The sequence below is a fragment of the Rhopilema esculentum genome, chromosome 17 (assembly GCF_057945365.1).
Source record: "Rhopilema esculentum isolate cy_ngs chromosome 17, ASM5794536v1, whole genome shotgun sequence".
In the NCBI taxonomy this organism is placed as follows: domain Eukaryota; kingdom Metazoa; phylum Cnidaria; class Scyphozoa; order Rhizostomeae; family Rhizostomatidae; genus Rhopilema; species Rhopilema esculentum.
Genome location: NC_142831.1, coordinates 3542045 through 3564598, shown reverse-complemented (window position 1 = coordinate 3564598; position 22554 = coordinate 3542045). Strand labels below are relative to the sequence as shown.

Genomic DNA, 22554 nt, shown 5'->3' with positions numbered 1-22554 from the left:
ATCTCTTGTAACCACAAGGCCGATGACTACGAGTTTGGATGCCGATCTACTTGGATTTGATCCCGTCTAAACGAGATCCTTCATGAGGACGCATTGAGGTCTGATTAGGGGACACATTGAGGTCAGGTCACAAAAGTGAGTTCAAATAGTCACCGAGAGAAGTTTCAAGAAGGTTTAAACTGATCTGTTCACACTACTCCCTTTTTAAATGAAAACGGAGGTGAGCTATCCAGTCGTAGATGAGCTAATCCATCGGAGGTGAGTTTATCCGTCGGAGATAAGCTAATCCGTTGGAGGTGAGCTAATCCGGTGGAGGTAAGCTAATCCGTTGGAGGTGAGCTTATCCGTCGGAGATGAGCTAATCCGTTGGAGGTAAGCTAATCTGTTGGAGGTAAGCTAATCCGTTGGAGGTAAGCTAATCTGTTGGAGTAAGCTAATCCGTTAGAGGTAAGCTAATCCGTTGGAGGTGAGCTAATCCGTTGGAGGTGAGCTAATTCGTTGGAGGTAAGCTAATCCGTTTTTTCCTTGCGTTTACACTTCTCTACTATGAAAACGGACCCATATGAATACGCAAATGAAAACGGATACTTTTGAAAACGGTACGTATTGAATTGGCCCGGTTTTCAGCGTGAACACGTAAAACGGAGATATTTGAGTACGCTAACATCAGCAACTTAATGCGTCCTTTCTAGCACGCAAAATATAAAAAATGTTGAAATTGAGAATTCATAATGGACTGGTTGCTGTTGCAACAACGTTATTCAAGATTTGCTTTCATTTAAGTTCATTCATGATGACACCAATTTGATGAGGATTCATGAAAACCTCCGTTCAAAAATGAAGCCACAGACAAACAGTGTGAATACATACCGTATTCAATGCGTATTCATTTGAAAACGGATAAGTGTGAACGGACAGCGTTTTAATTAACGAAAACGGAGCCAAGCGAATACGGAGCTGTGTGAACGTAGCCTTAGTTTTTGTGCAGATACATCTTGATCCCATCCAGGGTTGAATTGAAATAATTTCGGAATGACGGCGAAAGGAAGACAACGCTTGTTTCAACACTTGCTACAATACATAGATTATATGAGCAAATTAATATATAAACATGAAAACAATACATGAACAAAATTGTATCATCTTTAAAGTGAAGATCTAGCCCCGGATTAAACGTATGAATGAAAACTTCAAAGACTCGTTTTGATTATCAAACTATTAATTGTATGAGCAGCGACTGAATATTAAAAAAAACTTTCGATGATAATAATTCAAAGTTCATACATTTGCTTAAATTTTCTGTTAACTTTACCTTTTTTTCAACAGGTCCGAACACAAGCATTTTGTCGCCAGTACAGGGAGCGTAATGTTTGAAACTTGAGGGTCGTGCACATGAGCAGGTGTGCATGATTTTAACGTAGGTGGGTTGACAATATGGTGGCTCATTCGTCAAAGTAAAATCACGACAACCATTATGGAAGCGTTTAGTGAAAATCAGCGTCATTTTTTGCTGTTTTTTAAATTCAAATAGTTGGAGAAGAACAAAATTCTCCCTTTGAACTCTAATTAATTTCGCAAGTGTGATTATCTTGAACGACAAATTTCTAAATGTCGTGAGAAGTAAAGCAACTGTTGGTAAGATTTGTAAAAAAACGCCGTGCACCCATGAGATTAAGACCTACGGTCCATTGAAGAAAGGCTTGCATAATAAGCTAAAATGCTCAGTTAGATCCAGCTGAATTTCTTTAAACGAGTCGCTGGTGTTTGTCTGAGAAAAATGCAAATATATTTCCTTGAACTGTTCTTATGAGCTAAAGACTTTCAATTTGGTTACCATAGCATCCTAATTGGTATGACGAAGTGTTTTTGACTGAACCTTTAAAAATCAACGTATGTTCGATATTCCTCAAAGTTTACTCAAAAATTAGAATATTCCTAAACTTTCTTTCTATATCTACTCAATCAAAAAATTAAAGTTGTGAAAATTCCAAAATACCAGCAAAGCAAAATGAGCAAAAGGAAAATAAATCGAAGGAGGGTGCTCTACCGAGATTAGGCAGCCTGCGATTTCACTTTACTCGAGCTGCGGAGGAGCAAAATGAAATGTAATGGTTAATATGGCGGATCACAGTTGCACGCAGATTAAATTCTAAAGAATTTTGCGGTAACCTAGCGTCCATGATGATGAAAATAACTATATGCTAAAATTGGTAAAAGAATTATTCTCTTTCCCATCTTTAAATGATCCGTTTTGGACAGAGATGGTGAGAAATTTGGCATTAAAATCATCAAGTTCTAGCAAATAATTTTGACATCGTTTGCTTAGATTGAAGAAGAATTACTAGGCTAAAGAAATAATCATACAAACACTAGCATCAAGTTTTCAGTACCTATATGTGTTTATATGGTTCCCTACATCTGGTACATCTTCATCCTTTCTAAACATGCCGACCCGTTAATCTGTTGAAGAATCCCCAGAGAGATTTTTTTGTTGATCTTAGCTCGCCCAAAGCAGCTCTATGAAAGTTCGAGGGAACATTTTATGAATATATTCAGGACAAATTTCTAACTCTCAGTCCTTTTTTAACACGAGAGCAAAACAGAGCGATTCCGTTCGGATCCGATCCAAAGCTTGTACATAAAGGGCTTGCGTTTACACAGAACGGCTGAATCTGATCCAGGTTGGTTTGCTAACCATCTGTACCCGTTTTGATCTGCTCCACGTGCGTTTCCAACTCAACTCGATTCACTATGGCTTTCATGTAAACGTGTTAGATCCAGACAGATTTGGGACAAATTTGAACGGATAGGGAGAGAGGTGAAATTGGAGTAGTCAAAAGACTAGCAGAAAAGAAATTCTCATTTTATTTTGGTATTTCACAGATCAGTTTGTGAAAACTGTACCAAATTAGTTTTCTGTAATTTATGTTTAGTGTTTCATTCACCTTAAAAAGAAAAAGAAAAGTTCTTAGGAAGAATATCTATTTCACTTTTTTCGAACTTCACTAATGCATCATCTCACCAATAAGCTACCTTTGTTTCTTTAAAGACGACAGCACTTGATTTTAAACAGAATATCGCATGCCCTTGAAACTTGGAACCTTTCTGATTGGATCTGTTACAAAAGCACCCAATTTTTATCTAGATTGACCGATGTCATGCAAACGTGGGCAAAAAAACAAAAACCCGATCCCATTCTGATCCGGTCAAAACGAAATCGAGCCACTCTAAACAAAATACACGTCTTGCACGAGCGTTACCACTATCTCAGTATCGAGTTTTGTTAGAAAATTCTAGAAAAGGTGTAATTTGCCCTGATTGTAAACACTACCTGTTCTTTGAAGTCACTGATCAGTTGAACCTGTAATATTAAAGCCTGACCTCTGTTTATTGTTGTAGACGGGTGTTATGTTTTACTTTAAGTTTTATTCCTTTTAGGTGTAATTAAAATTGATTACGCATAAAACATTGACTATAACATTGCCCTTTAAATTACTATTATAAGTACTTGTTGTTGTTAAAAGTTTTTTATGTCATGACCCATATTAATCTAAAAAGTAACATTTTTAGGGCCTCTAAACAATAAGTAGCCCCCCGGTGACATTCAGCTGGAAAGATCAGGATGGTACCTTGCTCAAGTCTAAATACCCATGTTTCAACAGACAATTTGCTAAAACACGAAACCTAGGCAGGAGAAAAAAATATTGTTTTATAGGAAATTCAAAAATGCTCCTGATACAAATGCTATTGGTTTTCGCCGTTTTGGCTGAAACATATGGACAATTTTTTCCACGGTTTGGCTTCGAGTTTCCAGGTTTTTCTGCTCCAGAAGCTTTTGAAGACACCGGATTTGCTGATATTCAGGATCGTATTGCAAGTCTACTCACAGATTCAAAGAAACCAAAAAAAGGCATAAAAACAAAGGTTAAAACTGAACGAAAAGGTATGTTACTCTTCTCTGAACTTCTTAAAGCTTTCAATGTCCAAAAATCTTTTAATGCCTGAGACACATCTAACCGCATGTCGAACTATGCTTATCCAAAATAGTAGGCCAATAGCCTTATCTGTCAAATTATTATTTTATTATCGAATTGGAAGTCAAGGTTATGTTGAATATATATATGGCAGAGAAATGAAATGAAGTCTGATTTAAGCTCTTTGAAATGAAAAAATCATTCATTAGTTTTGTTTACTGAAAACGATATTAAAAGTAATCTTTAACATTGTATTATGTAAAAATTTGGCTGCTAAGCATCAAGAAAGTTTGAATAACGCAAACTATTTGCGCGGAATGTCTCTGTTGTTGTTGTAATGCTAAATTTCGACGTTTTTGTTTCTAGTCTTAGCTTCATTTACAAGTTATGCAACCTCTTTCTTAAAATAGGCCTAATTTCAGTTCCATGGTGCTTTAAACATTTTAACGTCTTTATGACACAATTAAGTCGAAGCATTTTGATATCCTTTCAAAAACTTGTTTGGAACTTTGGTAATAATTTCTTTGGAAGTAATATTGAATATGTTTTAAGGTGTTAGATTGACCATGGCTGAGCAATTTGGTCTGTGACTGTTAAAAAGTAAATATGGAAATTGTGTTTCATGTCAATAAGAACAACCTTACAATTAAAATGAGTCAAGGTGATATTATAGAAGTTTAAACCAAGATAGGCCTATACTAGGCCATGTTTTTGTGCTGCAACACAATTGGCGAGTCTTGGAATAATCATACGAATAAGCTTTACGACTGACTGATATTAAAAGCAGTCTTTGACTACGATCATTACTCGTCGAAGGCTCCCGAAATTACACAAAACTACAGTTAAAACACAAAGCAAACAGCTTTCTACCTAGGATGCTTTTTTGCCGTGACTCAGTGACTTTAGAATTAAGAGTTTGATACAAAGTCTCTGCAACTTATTTGATCATAATAGAGCTCTTATATGATGACGTCACAAATATCTATCGTAAGATTTGTTAAATTTGGATTCAATAACCTAGAAGAATATTATAAAATACCTCTAGATATTCAAATTAAATTGAATATGTTCCAACTCGGCTGATGTATGGCCACATGAGAACAAGCTTTTCTCCCGGCAAACCTCTGCAATTTTGTCTCTGTTTATAACTTTATGAACAAAGCCAAAATCACATTAATATTCAAACTTGAAACCTTGTATTGGTCATTACTCAAAAGATTCCCAAATTTCAAGATTGTGAATCGGTCAACTGTCAGTCTCTAATCAATATCCTATCAAAGAATATTGACTTTCTGGTGGATTTACGTCAGATTCAAACATTTTTATTTCAACAAACTAATTCACTCGCTATGTGAATAACACTTTAAGAGCTCGAAATACCCACTAATTCTTAACTGTTTCGGAACGTTAAAGATTAAATTATGATTTAGATTGTGTCTACATTTTGATGAAAACCTAATTACTATCAAACGATTTTCTTGAAAATTTTATCACAAAATCCTTTATTTTCTTCATTAATTAAGAAACTTTCAAACCAAATTGACATAAAGCTTAAATGATAATTTTTGAAATTAATTATCGTTGTTTCGAAGATTATTTAGAAATAAAATGATTATGATGAAACATATCTCTGAAAAGGCATATGCCAAAACTAATATTATATACATTAAATAAAGCAGGCACAATAAATCGCATCTGTGTTTTACTTTGAATTGTCAGAGGATATATTGCATGAATTTTCAAGTTTTAATAAAATGTGTAGCTTAAAACTGTTGTTTTCTACTCAAATGAGATTTTCAACAAATTACAGATTAGAAAGAATCTACTAATGTCCGTGTATATAAGCTAAAGGCATTTGATGAATTAAATCATTCATTTAATCTCCAAAAACTAATGAAAGAGCTTGAGTGACCTGGTGTTTGATCAAAAGCATGGCTTAGTAGATAAATTATTCAAAATTTCAAGGTCATGGCCTGAACATCTTTGGACTTTATCCAGCAAGAGCCGACTCACCTAATGCGTGATATAGAAACGCTTAAGGTCAGAAATCAACCTGCCATATGCATCTAAGCATCTGCAAAATATATAGCAATAACACACAAAAAGCTGATCTCTAACTACAAAGCCTGCCAAAAGTTATGGTTCCCTAAACTCAATTTCTAAAGACTAAATACTGCATGCCCTTCTCCCCCTCTGAATAATGTTGTTTTATGCGATGTTAAATGGCTCGGTGTGGTAGAAAGGATTTTTCAGATAACTAAAATGCCTTCAAAAACCTCTTGGAGCACCCACAAATTTTGATACATTATTGGATGTTTCCACCTCTTTTCCGCGCTTCTTAAAGACCAACTCTCTTCTCCTTAAATAATGCTGGGAATAACCAGGGCATTAAACCAATGGCGAGAAAAAAGTTGTTCCAAAAAGTATAAATTAACTTTGCTATTTCACATAACTGTTTTGGGAAATGTGGGGGATTTGATGCATGGGAAGGTTGAAAGACCTAAGACTTTCCTCACGGATTTCTTGCTCTCCAATTTTACATGAAATATTGTTTTGAGGGAGAGTGGGTTCACGCTTAACTTAACTTAAGCATTTTTTTAAGCAAGGTTTGGAGCGTATCCATTAACATAACCTTTCATTTTATAATTAGCCATCATCAAAACCACTAATAACCTAATGCGACATAAGGTAGCAAGACTGTAAAAGTTTACATTTCTGCTCGACGCAATAACTTTTATTTATTGTCCAATGTATTCTATGTTAACGTCTTAAATATCAACAATTTCTTCATGAATCAAAAGTTAAAATCTATCAATAATTTTTGCTTGAATCGCAGCAAATATCATCAAAAATAAAGTCTAAAATGTTTCTTACCGATGGAAACCCTGTATCGCTACCGTTGAAGCCAAAGCAAATCTTCGGGCTTTCTAAGTTGACCAAGGCTGTTAAGACGACAAACTGCTAGTTCTTCAACGTTCTCAAGCTGATAATACTTTAATCCTTGCAATTAGCGATATTACCCACAAGCATATTTTTGGCAATGGCTCCGTGCCAAATTGGCACCAACAAACTTTGCGCAAATTCACTAAAATATTCCAAATTTCTTAGATTAGCAGTAGAAACCATAGTGATTTGCATATTGCAAAAGGTAGTCTAGAAAATGCAAAACAAAGTTCCTAATTTTCTGGCAAAAGTTTTAAAACAAAATACTGACGATATTAAAACAAATTCATAGCTCTTTAAAAATTTAATTTATATTGTCTGGTTTGGTCGTACCAAGCCAATCTACATACTGATCGGTGAGCTGATTATCAATCATATTTTAAAGAATTTAAATTTGCAAACTTAAAAGACTTGAAAATTAAGTACCTACCAAAAATCTCATCAGCCCCAGTGCCCAAGTATTCAATATGAGCTTTCTAACGCGGAGCTATCAAACTTGAATGTGAGACTTCGGTCGGAAGTCGCAACTCAGTCCATCAGCTATCGTGAGTGTTTTATCGTTATCATCCTTAACGCTTTATTTGCTCTCGAAAATTGAAAAATCCATTGTTTGCGAACCACAAAAATAAATTTTGGATGATTTTTGAATGAAACAGTCAAACGCGTGTAATTTCTAATGTGATATAATGTTAAGCAAATCAATTGGAACGATTTTGAAGCTAACTTTCAATTCGTGGGCTAACATTTGAATAATATTACATTTTTTCCTAAACAAACACTTATCATATTCTTTTGACTGTTCTTTGCAAACAGGACATGGTATGTTTTACAAAATAATTATAATTAGTTCATAGCTTCAAGAATGCTTCAAGAAGAAGTTAGCAAACATCTCATCCTTTCTTGGAGCTAAATATCATCGTTTCCAAGTAGACTTTACTTGAAGATTTTGCTTTTTGTCAACATCGACTGACCTCGAAAATATATCTTTGCTGTAGGTTAAAACTAGATTTTATTCGGTTGGTACCGTCTACTTTAAAGGCTCTTGCCCAACCGTAATTTTTATGGTTTTTCATGCGCGCTTCATTTGATTCCGCTGACATTATCATACATATCCTCTTTTATGTAAGAAGGAACAAACGCAGGATAGGCTGTCCTTATGTGCAAGGATGGTTCAGTTGTTAGAGGGGCTGACTACAGACCCAAGGGTCCGTGGTTCGAGTCTCTGGCATGACCAAACTTTCACCCAGAGTGGGGAGAGTCGCCAGCTCTCTGTAATTCCAGGCGTAGGAATCACGAGGTGTTGTCACATCGAGAGGAAGGACCAGGACACTGCTGAATAAGCATAGCTTCTCAGTGTCCTAAAAACTACCTTCGGATGCTAGGTAGCAACAAATACAAATACAAATACAAATGTCCACTGAACTCTGCTAATCTTGCAATGAGTAATAACATGATGCAAGGTAAGAGTCAGTGACAATGCATAACGACGACCACAATCCAATGTTGTATAATAAAATTTAAAAATAAATTAAAAATTTGATACAATTAAAGATATAACTAATTAAATATAGCCGTATAAGTGTTAATTGCAGTATGATCGTCTTTTTAATCCCGATGATCTGAGGTGATTACCAGCAGAAATGAGAGCGCATGCGTATTAGATTTTTTTAGTTCTTGTAGATTAACAGATAATTTTACTTTGGTAGTTACTTCAATTTTATTATCGTCAGCCAGCACTGGAGTCATGGCTTGGGCCATGGCTTGGACAGCACTGGAGATACTGTAGTGCCACTGGCACAATGTGTCACATTTCAAGCTCCATTTATGCTATATCTGAAGCAATAATGTTCGGACATGATCCAACTAAGCCTCTTAAACGAGTAGCACCCTCTACGTCTATGCTTACATCAGCTACTATACCTTTCTGATTTACAGCTACTTATTTTTAATAACACCTTCGAGTGTATTGAAAACACATCTAAACTGAGTTGATTTATACCAAATATTTCTGTAGTTGATTTGAATATCTGTGTATTAGACTATCTATGAAGAAAGTTCAAAATGTGTATCTCAGAACCATTCTTATGACATAAATCTATGGTTAAGCGTCACTTGTGATTTTCTTATGATTGCCATCTGTTCGCAAACTCTCATAGTAAGGTTACAAACTCAGCTGTCTTTAAGTTGTCGTGCTGTTTGAAAATGTACCTGATTGTCAAAAATTTGCAATAAACATAAAACATGTTGTGAGAGCCGAGCTAAGCAAGTTGGCAACATAGTAATCAAGCAGATTACAACGTGTAGAGCCCAGGTTAAGTAGCAAGTCATTAGTGTAACAAGTGGTGAAATGGAGAAAAGTTCCTTTGACAAAGCGTGTCTTACCTTCTGACAGAACCGTCTTTATCACTGCGTTCTTTTTGGCCAAAGGAGATTTGGCAACCATCTTCTTGTTTCAATAGAAGGAACTCTATATGGCAAAGAAGAATAAATTATATGAAGTACTTTGAAGTTTACATTAGCATCTTATCTCTTTGATGATCACGCAAACAGAAGGCCGTGCTACAGCATACCTGCAACTCTTGTCAAAATGTCGAAAACGACTTGAAGTTTCAATAACGCAGGTGAATTTAGTTCATGATAAGCATCTTTGTGAGTTCTGGCTAGCAAAAGCCTACTTTTAAGAGACTAAAATTATCAGCATTTTGCGAAAAAAGTAAAAGGTTATCGATAAGACACAACGATAGCCAGGTGACATCGCCTCGTTGAAGGATTACTTAATGAATCCCGTAGAAAAACATCAGAGATTGATTCAAAGCGAAGATTATTTCCCAGTAGGAGAGCATTTCGCGCCAACATGATTTTGATCAAAAGCTTCTTGTGATGGTTCAACTGAGTGGGTTATTTAAGGTTATGGTAAACGTTATTGACACAACATTTGGTTTTCTCTCTCCAAAAGCCAAAATATTAACAGAATCGGAGTAAACCATATATCATTCCATGCACAAGAGTTTTGTGATTCCAACCATATAAAAAATCGTAAAATAATAATTTCCAGGCAAATTTATTGCTTAAATGAGTGTACCATCTTCAAAAACTATTTTGTACCCTTGAGTTTGAGGAAATAAAATCTTACTTGTATCAGCAAGTACAGATCCCCAGCTACCAAAGAGTGCATCAGATTGTTCAATTTCTTCCTCCCGTTGAAAGTATATCCTGTCAAAAATTAATAACAATTTTTTCTAATCTCCCGCAGTTTCTTTGGCTTTAAATGACAGACCAGAGCAAATACACAACTTTTGAGACACTCCTCGCTTACCCGACATCTGTCCTGTTTGCATATTTTTGAGCCATTCGATTGGTTCCTTGGGTACAAAATAGCTTTTTCATACCTGTATGTAGAGGAATCGGTAGTCCAGAGAAAAGGTACTTTACGGATCACACTTGCAAGGTCGAGGGGCAATTCACTCTTGCAAATAGCGTACGAGATTTTCCCGAAAAACAAAAGGATTTTCAGAGATTTTCAGATAAAAAAAAGAAATTTTACCAATGGTGCAAAGTACACTCGTAAACTACAGTTTAATCCGGGTCAAGTCATTTGAAGCTTGAAGATCAATAAGCCTGTTTAAATAAACACAGCCGTACATGGGATACATGGATGTTCCATGCGATATTGTAAATGAGACATGCGACCACAACCGCAAAGCAACGATAATCGGCTTAACAGGTCAAGATATTTTCAGACCTCAACTAAAAGCTTTGATAAAGAAATTATGGAAACCTTCTCCATTTTTAAAATTTACGTTAGTTTCAACCATGGTTTCATCATGTGGAAAAATCGAAAAATGGATGTTTTCATCCAGAAAACGTTTACCGTAATCTTAAAAACCAATTTTCTCACATTCGATGCTTTCGAACACGGAGAAGTACATTTGTACATCTTGTTTTTCTTCCCATAAAAGTTTACATGGAACATCGGAGGTTACAAGACGATGCAGAAGGAAGCATGGAAAAACATAGCAACCCTGCGACCATGACATTCAACATAATAATTCAACACTAAATAGAAATCTAAATACCGTCATTTTTTTATAAGAAACTGGCTATAAGAAAAGAGTACTGGACAGTCAGAGACTTCAGTACTCGAAGCAAAAAATTAAGAAATAATTAAATCGTGATAAAACTGAGAACAAAGAAATTTTGTAAAATCCAAGAATATGACTGCCCTGATGGCATCGAAACTAAGACACAAGGGATAAAAATATACTTCCCACGTCTAAATACAACATTACATTAAAGATTATTAAGAAACTTGAGTACTCAACATCGACCTTTGTTTGGTATTAAAAAATGAGTGTTTTAACGATTTATCTAGTGTTGAATTGAGTACATCTTTATATGATATAACAATCAAAATGTCATGGGCTAAGTGGTGGGTAGAAGCACAATTCATTTCATTTTTCAGCAAACGAACATAACATCTAATTAGGACAGTCCTGGAAAATACTAGCTCAAGCAAACTGAACTATTAGACTTGGTGTTAATATAGTCACAAGCTTTGTATACTGAAGAGCTTTTCTGTCGAAAAAATTACTACTCAAAAATCATCCCATACACAGCGTGAAACGGAAAGAGAGGCTGTTTAGCTGGGACTGAAGCAGAATTATTGAAAAATGTGATTTTAACTTTAGATTTTGTTAGATTATCCATATAAAGAGTAGTTTAAAGCAACTTACCATTTATTTTTATAATAAGTAAAGTAAAGTAAAATAAGTAAAGGATTTGTTTGACCTGCCAGTTATGCAAATTAATTCAAAATAAGTTGAAAGTGATGGGCAAAAATTAGTGCTGCTGTATTTGAGGGCATGAATTCCCAACATAATGGCGTCCATTTGGTTGGTGAACTTCAAATCCTTGTGATCAGGAACGCAGATTGGGTGATTTTTTTCAACGGATGAAGGACACGAAATTTCCGACTGAAAATAAGCCAGTTTTGACTTTGTTCTAAAACTGTACTACGCCTTTACTTACAGAACTTTGACATTATACGGTTTGCCATTTTTTTCTGAGTTGATAGAATTCCGTGGCATACCGCTTTATGATATCATTCTCTGAAGTAAATACGTTTGAAATAAAGACTTGAATCTTTTGAGAACGTTCAAAATTTTTGACTAGTTCATAGAGTTTCAATGATTGACGGAGTGGGAAAACCTCAATCTTCCCCGGCATTTACGTGCTTTTTTGTGATGTATTTATATTCTAAAACTACGCTGCTTGATTTTAAGCTTGCATCAGCCTAAATTTCTGTCTGAATTTTACTCTAATATTTTATCTAAATCTGTTGATCATTCAGTAAAAGTCATACGTACCCATAATCTGTGAAACTGGATTTAATCTAAAGCAGTTTCCATGTTTATGAGAGCTAGAAATTTAGATTTAAGCAAACTACCAAACACGGGTATCATATGATGAGCAGAGACAAGGCTATTTCACTAGTTTTTCAACCCTTGCTCTAATGTCTTATGAAACGCAACAATTTTTTAAAAATGGAATCTTACCGACTTTCACTGATATGAGAGGGCAAGCATGCAGAATTTGAATGCAGCGTAGAACTTTGCAAATGACATCTACTGTATTTCAAGAGGCTCAGAAAAATTTATCAAAATGGTTCATCATTAGCAATTGGCTAAAAGTTATTTCGAAGACGGCTCATTGGCCAGGGTCATGGGCTACAGATCTAATTGTCTGGGATTCGAGCCCCTGGCATATTCAAACCCAGAGTGAGGAGAGTCGCAAGCTCTCTGCAAATTCAGACCTAGGAAAAACTAGGTGTGGTCAAATCGAGAGGATGTATCGAGACACTGCTCGCAAAGCATGCTTCTCAGTTCTCATTATTCCAAAACTATCATCAGATGCTAGGTAGAAACATATACAATTCAATTGAAAGTACCGCTCATACAAGTCATGAATTGAAAAACTCTTGATGAACTAGGGCTAAAGTTTTGAAATTTAGCAACATTAAATGTTTCCAGAAAAATAGCATTTTAACATATGTTATTATTTCTTGATATTCTTTAGATACTTTAATCAAGCTACTTTTGATACTTTTAAATTAGATACTTCTATAGATGGTCTAGCTTTTCAAAACTTAGATCGACATTCATAGTAAATTTTAGCTGCAGAACATACACTTTAACAGAGACTTTTCAAAAGAAGCATGTTTTTTCAGATAGCAATAAATTCAAACTATGGAAGAATATGGCTTCTGTAGTAATTAAGGTGATGGAAATGTGATGTAGAGATTTTGTTACTTGGAAAGTAAAAAAGCTAAATGGTATTCACTAAGTTAAGGTTGATAGAATAAAAAACCAATCACGCCCATTAGAGGATTTGTTATCTTGTTTAAAAACAAATTTTGATAGTATTGTCTGACAGGTATTTTCACAGATAATGTATCACAGAACCAATTCATGGTGCTCTATTATGGTGCTGTTACTTTAGATTAAATGATCCGATATAAAATAAAAGAAAAACTAAGCGAGCTCATGGCTTTGAAAAAACCAAAAACTAAAACATTTCAGGGTAAAAAATACATTAAGTAGATAAATACTTGCAATAGAATGCCTCAAACTGAAAATTTAAGATCAAAACAGCCTAGAGCACAAAACAATTCAAGCTTTGGCAAAAACAGTTTGCTTTTTTGTTCTCCAAAATGCTAAATTTTCTTGTGCTGCTTGTGTCGCTGGTAAATGTGATAAGTTATTTCATTTATTCTTAGAACTCAATAAACAGAATAACCTTAGAGCTATCTTTATTTGAAGATTTATCCAAACACAAGCCAGGCAATTTATCAAGCAGAATCTCCATTTTAGTGCAAATAGAATAAAGATAGACCTTAGCTCATACTTTGAGGCAAATGGCAACATACCTGAAAAGTACCTTATTCATTTAGCACCTTTATTTTACACCAGATGAAAATCCTTTGTAAACTTTCCTTTATTCTCTAGAATTTAAATATTTATACCACTGGCTGGTATCAAGGCAATTTCAAAGTTTTTTAAGGAACAGATTTTAAACAGCAATGGCGGAAGTTAAAAATCATTGTTTATACTCAGGGAAATTTTGAAGCTTATCAATGGGATTAAAAACAAATAAACAAATAAGCATTTATGTTTCAAAAATAAAAAATATCATCTACTTGTACAGTACGGAGAGCAAGGGTGCATTTGTCAAAGTTTCTGATCTTTTGTTTGAAGCTTCATGGATTTTATTTTATGGAGCCATTTAATAATTTACCGATGCAATTGCAGTTACCAATAATAGTAAATGTATTTAAGATATATCTAAATGAATTCCTTTGACACCATATTGATGAATTTTTCTAAACATGCAGCAACCATTAATGATAGAGTATTGCACTTATAATAAAGTATACTAAAGAATAATAAAGAAACAAGAAACAAGAGTAATAAAGTATTGCGCTTATAATAGCTTTATAGTAGTCTAGCTTATAATAATAGAAAATCTAATACAACAACATATCATTAAGATTAAGATTGTAGTCTAACATAAAACAATATAGATACAAATTAAAATTTTTATAGCCTTTCCACATAAAATTTTGCATTTTATATTGTATTTTTGCTTTGTCTAGGTGCGCAGTTGGGTAAAGAGCGAAGTGAAAAACCTGTAATTTGAAAACTTTGGATTTTTACGACATCAGCTAAGAATATCGTATTTCACCATTTTCTTTCGGATTATGATGTCAAAATTTAAATGTCAGAAAAATCAGTACATTGCCACACTATTGGGCAATACCTAATCAATACCTAATCATTTGATAGGCAATTAAATGCTAGACGATGCCAATGTTTTAGCATTTCATTAAACTGAGTTTGCCCATATCTACATTTTATCACTTTGTTATGTACAACATTTTGTAACCAGAAAAAATATTTGCCAACAAATATTTAGGTATTTGCAAAAATATATTTAGATATTTGTAGAATGTTTGTACAAACATACGTATTGACAACAGAAAAGCAAATTCTAGTTGCCATAAGCTGCTGCATTGAATATTTATTCGAGTCTATATTTGTCATTAACAAGCAAACCATCGATTTTTCTCTAAGAAGTTGTCATTTTTATAGATTTAGCAATATCATCTATAACGTGTTTTTAAATTACATGTAATTAGACATAAGGAAAAGAAGCTTCTCCAAATTTAAACAGATCCAATGTTGACATAACACCACAGTCCCTGTCTAATATTACAGTACACATAATAATAGCACTTGACAATAACACCCACTTTAAAAGGCTTTTAAACATACAAATTTTCTCCATGTTAAAGGAGATGATCTTATAGACAAGAAAATTCTGCATAACGATCTTGCAACCTGCCTAACCAAAACTTTCAAAGCTTAAACCATAGAAATAAAAACCACTGACCTTTCACGGCCTTGAGAACAGTCTGGGAAATGACTGGAAGTCATAGCAAAGTCAGCAAAATTTCGACGTGCAAAGATTTCAAATTTTATTAAACCATCGGAAAGAGCATGCAAAACTAAGTAAAATATAATAAAATATCAATGCTGTTTGATCTTTAAGCTAAAGAGTGATGTTGAAAATTTTTGCTTTGTCAAACAAGAGCTTGAATTTTAAATTGATTCACATCTTCTTTCTGTTAGGTGATGAAAACATAACGACCATCGAGCAAAAAGGAAAAGACTTTGATTCGTGGGCAAAAATCACAACCTTTGGAGATGAAAAGAAGAAAGGAAAGAAATCTTTCTCGAAGATAATTTCAAGTCTGTTCGGTGAGGGACTCATGGGGAAAAGTGACAAAAAGGTAGGGGAGGTTTTGCCTTGCATTTGAAAAAGGTTATATGAATTGGACTATGAAAAATGTTACAGGGGACCTGGCCCAGAAATTTTGTAAACAAGAATGTCTTGTCAGCCTAAATTACTTTCATATACTACCAGAGTAGATTTTTTACGAAATCTGAAGGACAAAGATTTTTAAGAGAATACTAGGCAAAGTTACTTATAGGATCATATACTACATCTATTTCCACTTTTTCCTAAAATATTTTCTTAGTTCTGAAGAAAAGTGGGGGGCTTTTAGCCCTGCTTCAAAAGACACCTTTCCTCTGTTTGGGCTAGTTGCAAAGTTCCCCGTTTGCTTTTACAATTCCAAGGTGGAAAAGGGTTGGCCTATGCAGGGTTTAGAAACCTTACTTATTCACTTTGTTCACATCGTTAATTCCATTGCTCGAGACATGCAATCTTGTGTTTTCATTTATATGCATAAAATTTTGCAAGCAAACAGTCCTTGCTATCAACTAAAGAGGCTGAGATGCCACTACAAGAATTCCTTGTAAATTGTAAATAATCTTTTCAAAAACAATTAATTTGGTAACAAGCTCTTGTTTTTCTTTAAATGACACAGCCTACCTCTGAATAAACACTGGTTTCGTACCAATTTTTTTTTGATCATGTACAGAGGATTAGATGTCCAAGTTTTAAGATCCTGCGAATCTTCAATGATACAATAGCTTAATAACACATTATAAGTTTTGACGCCGGTTGAGAAATCATTTCATACTTTTGAAATACTTCGTCCCCAAACCTGGGTGCAACCTTCTATATAAAAGCAAATATCAAAAATACTTTTTATAGTTATTCCTTTTTCTTTCTGAAGAGCGAATGCTCAGGACAAAAGCCATGCAAAGGTGATAAGTATTGCGACCCAGTTGAGGGTGTTTGCAAAGACAAGGCTTCAGAAGGTGAAAGATGCTTTATGAAGGGTCAATGCAAAGGAGAGAAAGGTATAGTCTGTATCTGGGGGAGATGTTCTGCTGGACAACGTGGGCAATCAGGTAGGTTAATTTTTTCCGAGATAGGGTTTTCTTTCTATATACTTTTTCATGAAAAGGTAATTGTTAATTTGTAATAAATATAGGTTCAACGTTGATGCCAATAATTTATAAACATATGTATGTTTCAATGAATTTTGCATTGCATTGCGAAAGAATATATGGAAATTAAAAAAATTATCTGGCAACAAAAGGTCGTGCAACAAAAATAATCAGATACTTTGTTTTTAATGTGTGACGTCATTGTTCATACAGTTGCTCTCTATTGTACATGGACTCCAACAATTTGATTAGATAGCTTATATTTGCTATTTCGAAAATTTTTCCTTTTTCATTTATTTGGGTAAAAAGGTTTGTATAGAAATTTGATTCGCTAGCTCGACTGCCCGTTAGCTTAAGCAATCGCTGACTCAAACCTTTTATATTTCCCTTTGAGGATAATTGTCCATTATTTCGAATTTTACGAATTTTCCACTTAAGTGAAGAAGAAGTTTCTAAAATCTGTTTAAAAGCAGATGATTTCTTTAATGAAGTGATAGCAATAAGGTGTTCAAAGAAATGGTGTTTCTGTACATGATGATCTTGTGACAAGTCCAAGAGCAATTTATTTCAGAAATAGCACGTAGGATTTCAAAAAGGAGGAGAACGTTTCTCAAGATAGCCTGTTTTTAGAACATGAAGAAATGCTGTTTCAGTTATATGTTCTTGCAGATCTAACCTGGAATTGGGTATATAAGATATTTTTTAAAAAACTGGGTATTAGTTTTCTTGAATTTTTCTCAGTGCTTTGTATGTCATCTTTACCATCCTTTATTTTGAATATTTGATATCACGAACAAATTTCTTTAGAGTTCAAGAAAGCAGATGGCTAATTTACGACTAATTTACTAATCTTTATGTTTTCAATCTAATTTTCAGGCACCTTCTGCAAAAAGGATGGCGATTGTGCAAATGATAACTTCTGCACTGAAGACCCACAAATAAGTGTATTTCACCCAATTTGTAAACCAAAACTAGACGAAGGAGCTTCTTGCGGCAGTATCAACCCTTTTGGCATGCTCAGAATAGCTATTGGTAAACGAGACCTCAGCGCACAAAAGAAACTAGAGAATCCATGTAAATCTGGACTCAAATGTGAGCCTGTTGGGTGAGTATTTTTTTATGCCAAACCTGTTATTATGTGTTTATATTCTTTTATGACAATGATGTAAAGAGCCTTATGACACGATAATATGATCTGAGCATAATCTATCTGTTTTCTGGTTGTTCATTGAATTAAGCTAAAAAAATGCAGCAAACATTGAAATCGCTATTTACCTTTAATACATTTTTTTCTTTCAGCCAAGCTTTAAATTCACATTTTCCAAGATCTTTGATAGCAATAATGCGTATTCAATATATATACATCACTAGATTTTATCCCTTAATTACAACAGCCTTCTGGTTTCAAAGAAGGCTTGGCATTGTTTGTAAACAACTGTAACAAGGCTAAAAGAGTCGACTTTAAGAAGGAAAAATTTCAAGAAAATCAACTTTAAGGGTTAAAAGAACACAAACATGAGTATTTAGGCATTGCTTTTATGTTGTATCAGAAGGTACATAGACTAAACTAGTGCACAAATTTCTGTAAATTCTTTTAAGAGATTTGTCATATAAGCCGCAATTAGATAGCGATTATTTTGAAGCAAATGCGTGCTCGACTACCATTGGTAACGCTATATAAGCAGATTATGTTTCTCAATGGCCCTCTTGCTTTCATGAAACCTCAGAAAAGAAATTTAAATTACAAATACCTTAGAAGCAGCATAAGTAACACAGAAAAAATGGGCAAGGGAGATTAAGCCCCTGACGAAATAGTGCTTTGTCATTGTTGCAGTCAATGTCTCTTTGATATTTCTAATATATTTTCTTAAACCATTAGTTGTAAAGTAAATTGAAGACCATTCATTGACTGAAAATCTTTGGATATCGATAAAATGATAGATAAGATAGGCCTTAAAATTGTTATGAAAGTTTTGAGTAACCTTCATCGATCATATGGAATACACACACCAGTAAAATGGATGTTGGTTTTTAGCGCCAGCCTTCACTTAAGACAAGGATGTTTCCCAGAGTAGGGACGCCTGAGTAAAGGGGGGAAGTGCCTCTCTTGCTCTCGCACAATTTAGCAATTTTCTTTATTTTAGCAATTTTCTTTATTTTAGCAATTTTCTTTATTTTAACAATTTTCTTTATTTTAGCAATTTTCTTTATTTTAGCAATTTTCTTTATTTTAGCAATTTTTTTTATTTTAGCAATTTTCTTTATTTTAGCAATTTTCTTTATTTTAGCAATTTTCTTTATGTTAGCAATTTTCTTTATGCTAGCAATTTTCTTTATTTTAGCAATTTTCTTTATTTTAGCCATTTTCTTTATTTTAGCAATTTTCTTTATTTTAGCAATTTTCTTTATTTTAGCAATTTTCTTTATTTTAGCAATTTTCTTTATTTTACTGATGCTTGCCCTTTTTTCCGCTTTGCCCCCTTTCCCTCCTTGAGTGTAGGGTTTCCTGTCAAAGAGACAATTTTTGAATATCAAAAGCAGTTTAGATATAAACCAATCATTTTATGTAAAGCTATTTGCGCATTCACATCTGCGCAGTCAGAAGATGCCAAGTCTATAGTTTCCCGTGCTCATGAAAAGGAAGCTACTCTCTCACACAAAGGAGTAGTTAAAACAGTTGACCTTTCTACTTAGCCACTGAAAATTATTTAAAAATTCTACATTGAAAATGCAACAAAAGTGACATATCTTTAATAAGGGTGAAAAGAAATCTTCAATTGAGAAAAATTGTTTTTCTGTTTGACTAAAAACCGAAACTTCTTCGTGTGTTCAGCTCGCCTCTTGACGTCTTCAACTGGCACAACTAAATTCTAAATGATTAAATACGACAAATCTTTTGCTAGGCATGTTTATTCTGCCTCGTTTTCCATTATCAGCAAATTGTATGCATCTGTCAAAACAATTTTATTACATTTGACAGACTATTTGGTGGCATGGTATGTGTTCCTGAGACCCTGAAGATTAAAAAAGAGGAAGAAAAAAAGGAAAGGAAGAAGCCGGTGGAAGATGATGACGAAGATGAGGAAGAGGAGTCAAGTGGAAAGGAAGATGGGGAAAGCGAAAAGCCTGACAACGAGGAAGGTAGGTGTTAATGCAATTGAGTTTTCTAAGTGCCAGGGGTTGCAACACCTTGTTTGTTATCAAACAACTTGACTGCTTGAAACTGAGAAGGATTAAAACTCTTTTTTCAAGTAAAGTTAAGAATGAACTATTTTTACCAAATCCTTTGTTTTACTTTTTTAAATATCTAGATTTAAATAATTAACTTCTCGCTGAATAATCCTAAACTAGTTTTGTTTGGTGTGACTCTACGATTAAAATACAATTTTCTATGGTCCTGATAAACAAGGTTATTTACAAAGCAAAGTTTTGAATATCGTTTTTCAAATCAAGGTGGCGACATAGTACCATCCAATGCTCAAAAAGAGCCTGAAGATCAACCAACCAATATCAACAATGCCAAACCTGGCAATGATAAAAGCAAGAACAAGAATCCCACTGGAATTGCACAGACAGGGCAACAGAAACCTCCCAGTGGCCAGGACGAGCCTCCAATACCAGCTCTAAAACCTGGAGTCGGTGTTCCAGGTAACGGGCCTACTAAAAGCTCTGGTGGAAAGCAGAAGAAGAACAAAAAGAAGAAAGAAAGGAAAGAAAAGGATGAATAAATAATGTTGCAAGTAGCACAACATTTGTGCCGAGTCACAAAAAGGTTCAAGCGGAGACAAAAGTTTCTTCAACGGAATACAGACACCTACCTAGATGTTGTAATGTCCATCAAGCTATTTAGAAAGCAATCGACGAAAGCTGATAGTTGATAAGATTGCATGGGCTATTACATTCATTACTACGTTGGAGTGAAATATTTTTTAAATATTTTGCTTATATAGTCGCTTGTAGTTTGCAGAAATCTTTGCAATATTTGATATGACACAAGACAAAGTTTGAGCCTATGTTTTTTCTCTGACTGACTTTCTGCTTTTGAAAAAACACGCCACTTGAGTTCTTGTAGTAGGCAAAATTCATTTCCAATAATCTTATTTGTATAAACATTTTGAACTTCAAACTTGATTCTTTGTCTTTCTAGGTTTTAGACATAGGAAATCCAAATTAGAGCTTAATTCTGTAATATAATTTTTTAAATAGTTTTCTAACGTTTATCTGATTGACCTTCGCAATTTAATAAGAAACTTGTTTAGAGTAGAGTTGATGTGGGTGTAAACGTATTTTATTATTCATGCTTTTCATCTTATGTCTGCAGTCTGACAAGTTAATTTTATTACCAATTCGGATATATTTACTCCCACGTCAACTGGGTCTTACAATTAATTGTGAGGTGAGGTTGATAAAGGTCGCGTCGAGAAAAGGTTTTTCCTTTATTTCAAGTTGAAAGTACCTTGGGCAAAAGATTCAATTTTATATCTTCCAAAATACTGCAGGAAATATTTATTTTAGTAAATTTACAAATTAGCTGTTGAAAAATTTCAGAGAGGGGGGGGGGTGGCATATAATACAACACTGGGAAACATAATAGGCCAGTTTTATTGATAACAGAAATTTTCAAAGCAAAATAAAACTTGGGACTTTAAATGTAACGTAGAAATGGTTGAGCACCTAATTCAAGCAAATTCATTTAGATTTTTCAATCTCAAGGATATTATTTTAAGAAAAAATGGGGCAGGAAACAATAATAAACATGGTATAGCGCATGAAAGATTATTATAATAATGTCAGTTATATTAAAGTATTGGTGTAATTTCATGAAGGATCTGTTTTTAAATCTTTTTTTTTTTAAGAACTTTAAATGTAACGTAGAAATGGTTGAGCACCTAATTCAAGCAAATTCATTTAGATTTTTCAATCTCAAGGATATTATTTTAAAAAAAAAATGGGGCAGGAAACAATAATAAACATGGTATAGCGCATGAAAGATTGATTAAATCTCTTCGATATGCAGCTTGGCTAGCTATCTTGCAAAGTTTTATTTGTTTACATTCCAGCTCAATAGCTTTTTTATCATAAACTGAAATGAATCATATTATAAATAAATGCTATCTAGTAATCTTTTAGCGAAAATGGACTTTTCCATCATTTTCCTGTCCCCTAAAGGGTGTGGCATTATCTAACACCCCGTCCCCCATTCCTTGCCGCTTAAATCTGTCCCTGCCTTATGTCATATCAGCAGCAATGAAAACAATCTTAAGACAGATTATTCGGTAACATCTTTGTTAACGTCCTGAAAAAATTGTTTTTCATTTTCTTAGTTCCATGGAAAGGGTTTCGATATAATTCATGAAAGTCCCATATAGGTAATGATAGAGTTTAGATGGGTAGGTAAAGATAGATAAAGATTTTCACAAAATGATAGAGTTACTTTTATTGTTCTGAACTAGCACGGAAAAAGGGGTATCCTTCAGAAAACCAAATTTTGATTTGCAAAGTAACATTTTTTGGATTTGCCTTGTCTCAAGTCTAAAAGACTTTCACCTTTTCGACATTTTTAAGAAGACAGCAAATGATATTTTCGAAACATAACAGCTTTAACAAATTTTAAAATAATTTTGCAGGTTAATCAAATTTAAAAATGAAAAGTTCTTGAGCTTATCATTACATCATTATATATTTTCTGTTGTCGGATAGGATACAGAAAGAAAATAAAG

General features: G+C 34.0%; 2 protein-coding genes across 4 annotated transcripts in view; one reads left to right on the top strand and one right to left on the bottom strand.

The window, feature by feature from the left end:
- LOC135681976 (neuropeptide Y receptor type 4) overlaps positions 1-12987 on the bottom strand; it is a 44498-nt gene extending 31511 nt beyond the window's left edge. The window contains exons 1-3 of one of the 3 annotated variants that reach the window (XM_065196680.2): positions 12473-12986; positions 10051-10130; positions 9300-9384 (exon numbers count right to left, since the gene is read on the bottom strand). The gene's annotated coding sequence lies outside the window, so the exon portion shown is untranslated. Of the gene's footprint in view, positions 1-7347; positions 10131-12472 lie in introns of all 3 variants that reach the window. The other 2 variants (XM_089113492.1, XM_065196696.2) reach the window with 2 other exon arrangements.
- LOC135682021 (uncharacterized) lies at positions 3646-20842 on the top strand. The gene is made up of 6 exons (XM_065196723.2): positions 3646-3943; positions 15605-15765; positions 16618-16795; positions 17711-17939; positions 19815-19975; positions 20288-20842. The coding sequence occupies exons 1-6, from the start codon at positions 3727-3729 to the stop codon at positions 20560-20562; spliced, it is 1221 nt and encodes a 406-aa protein (XP_065052795.2). The 5' UTR covers positions 3646-3726; the 3' UTR covers positions 20563-20842.
- Positions 20843-22554: the final 1712 nt, after the last annotated feature.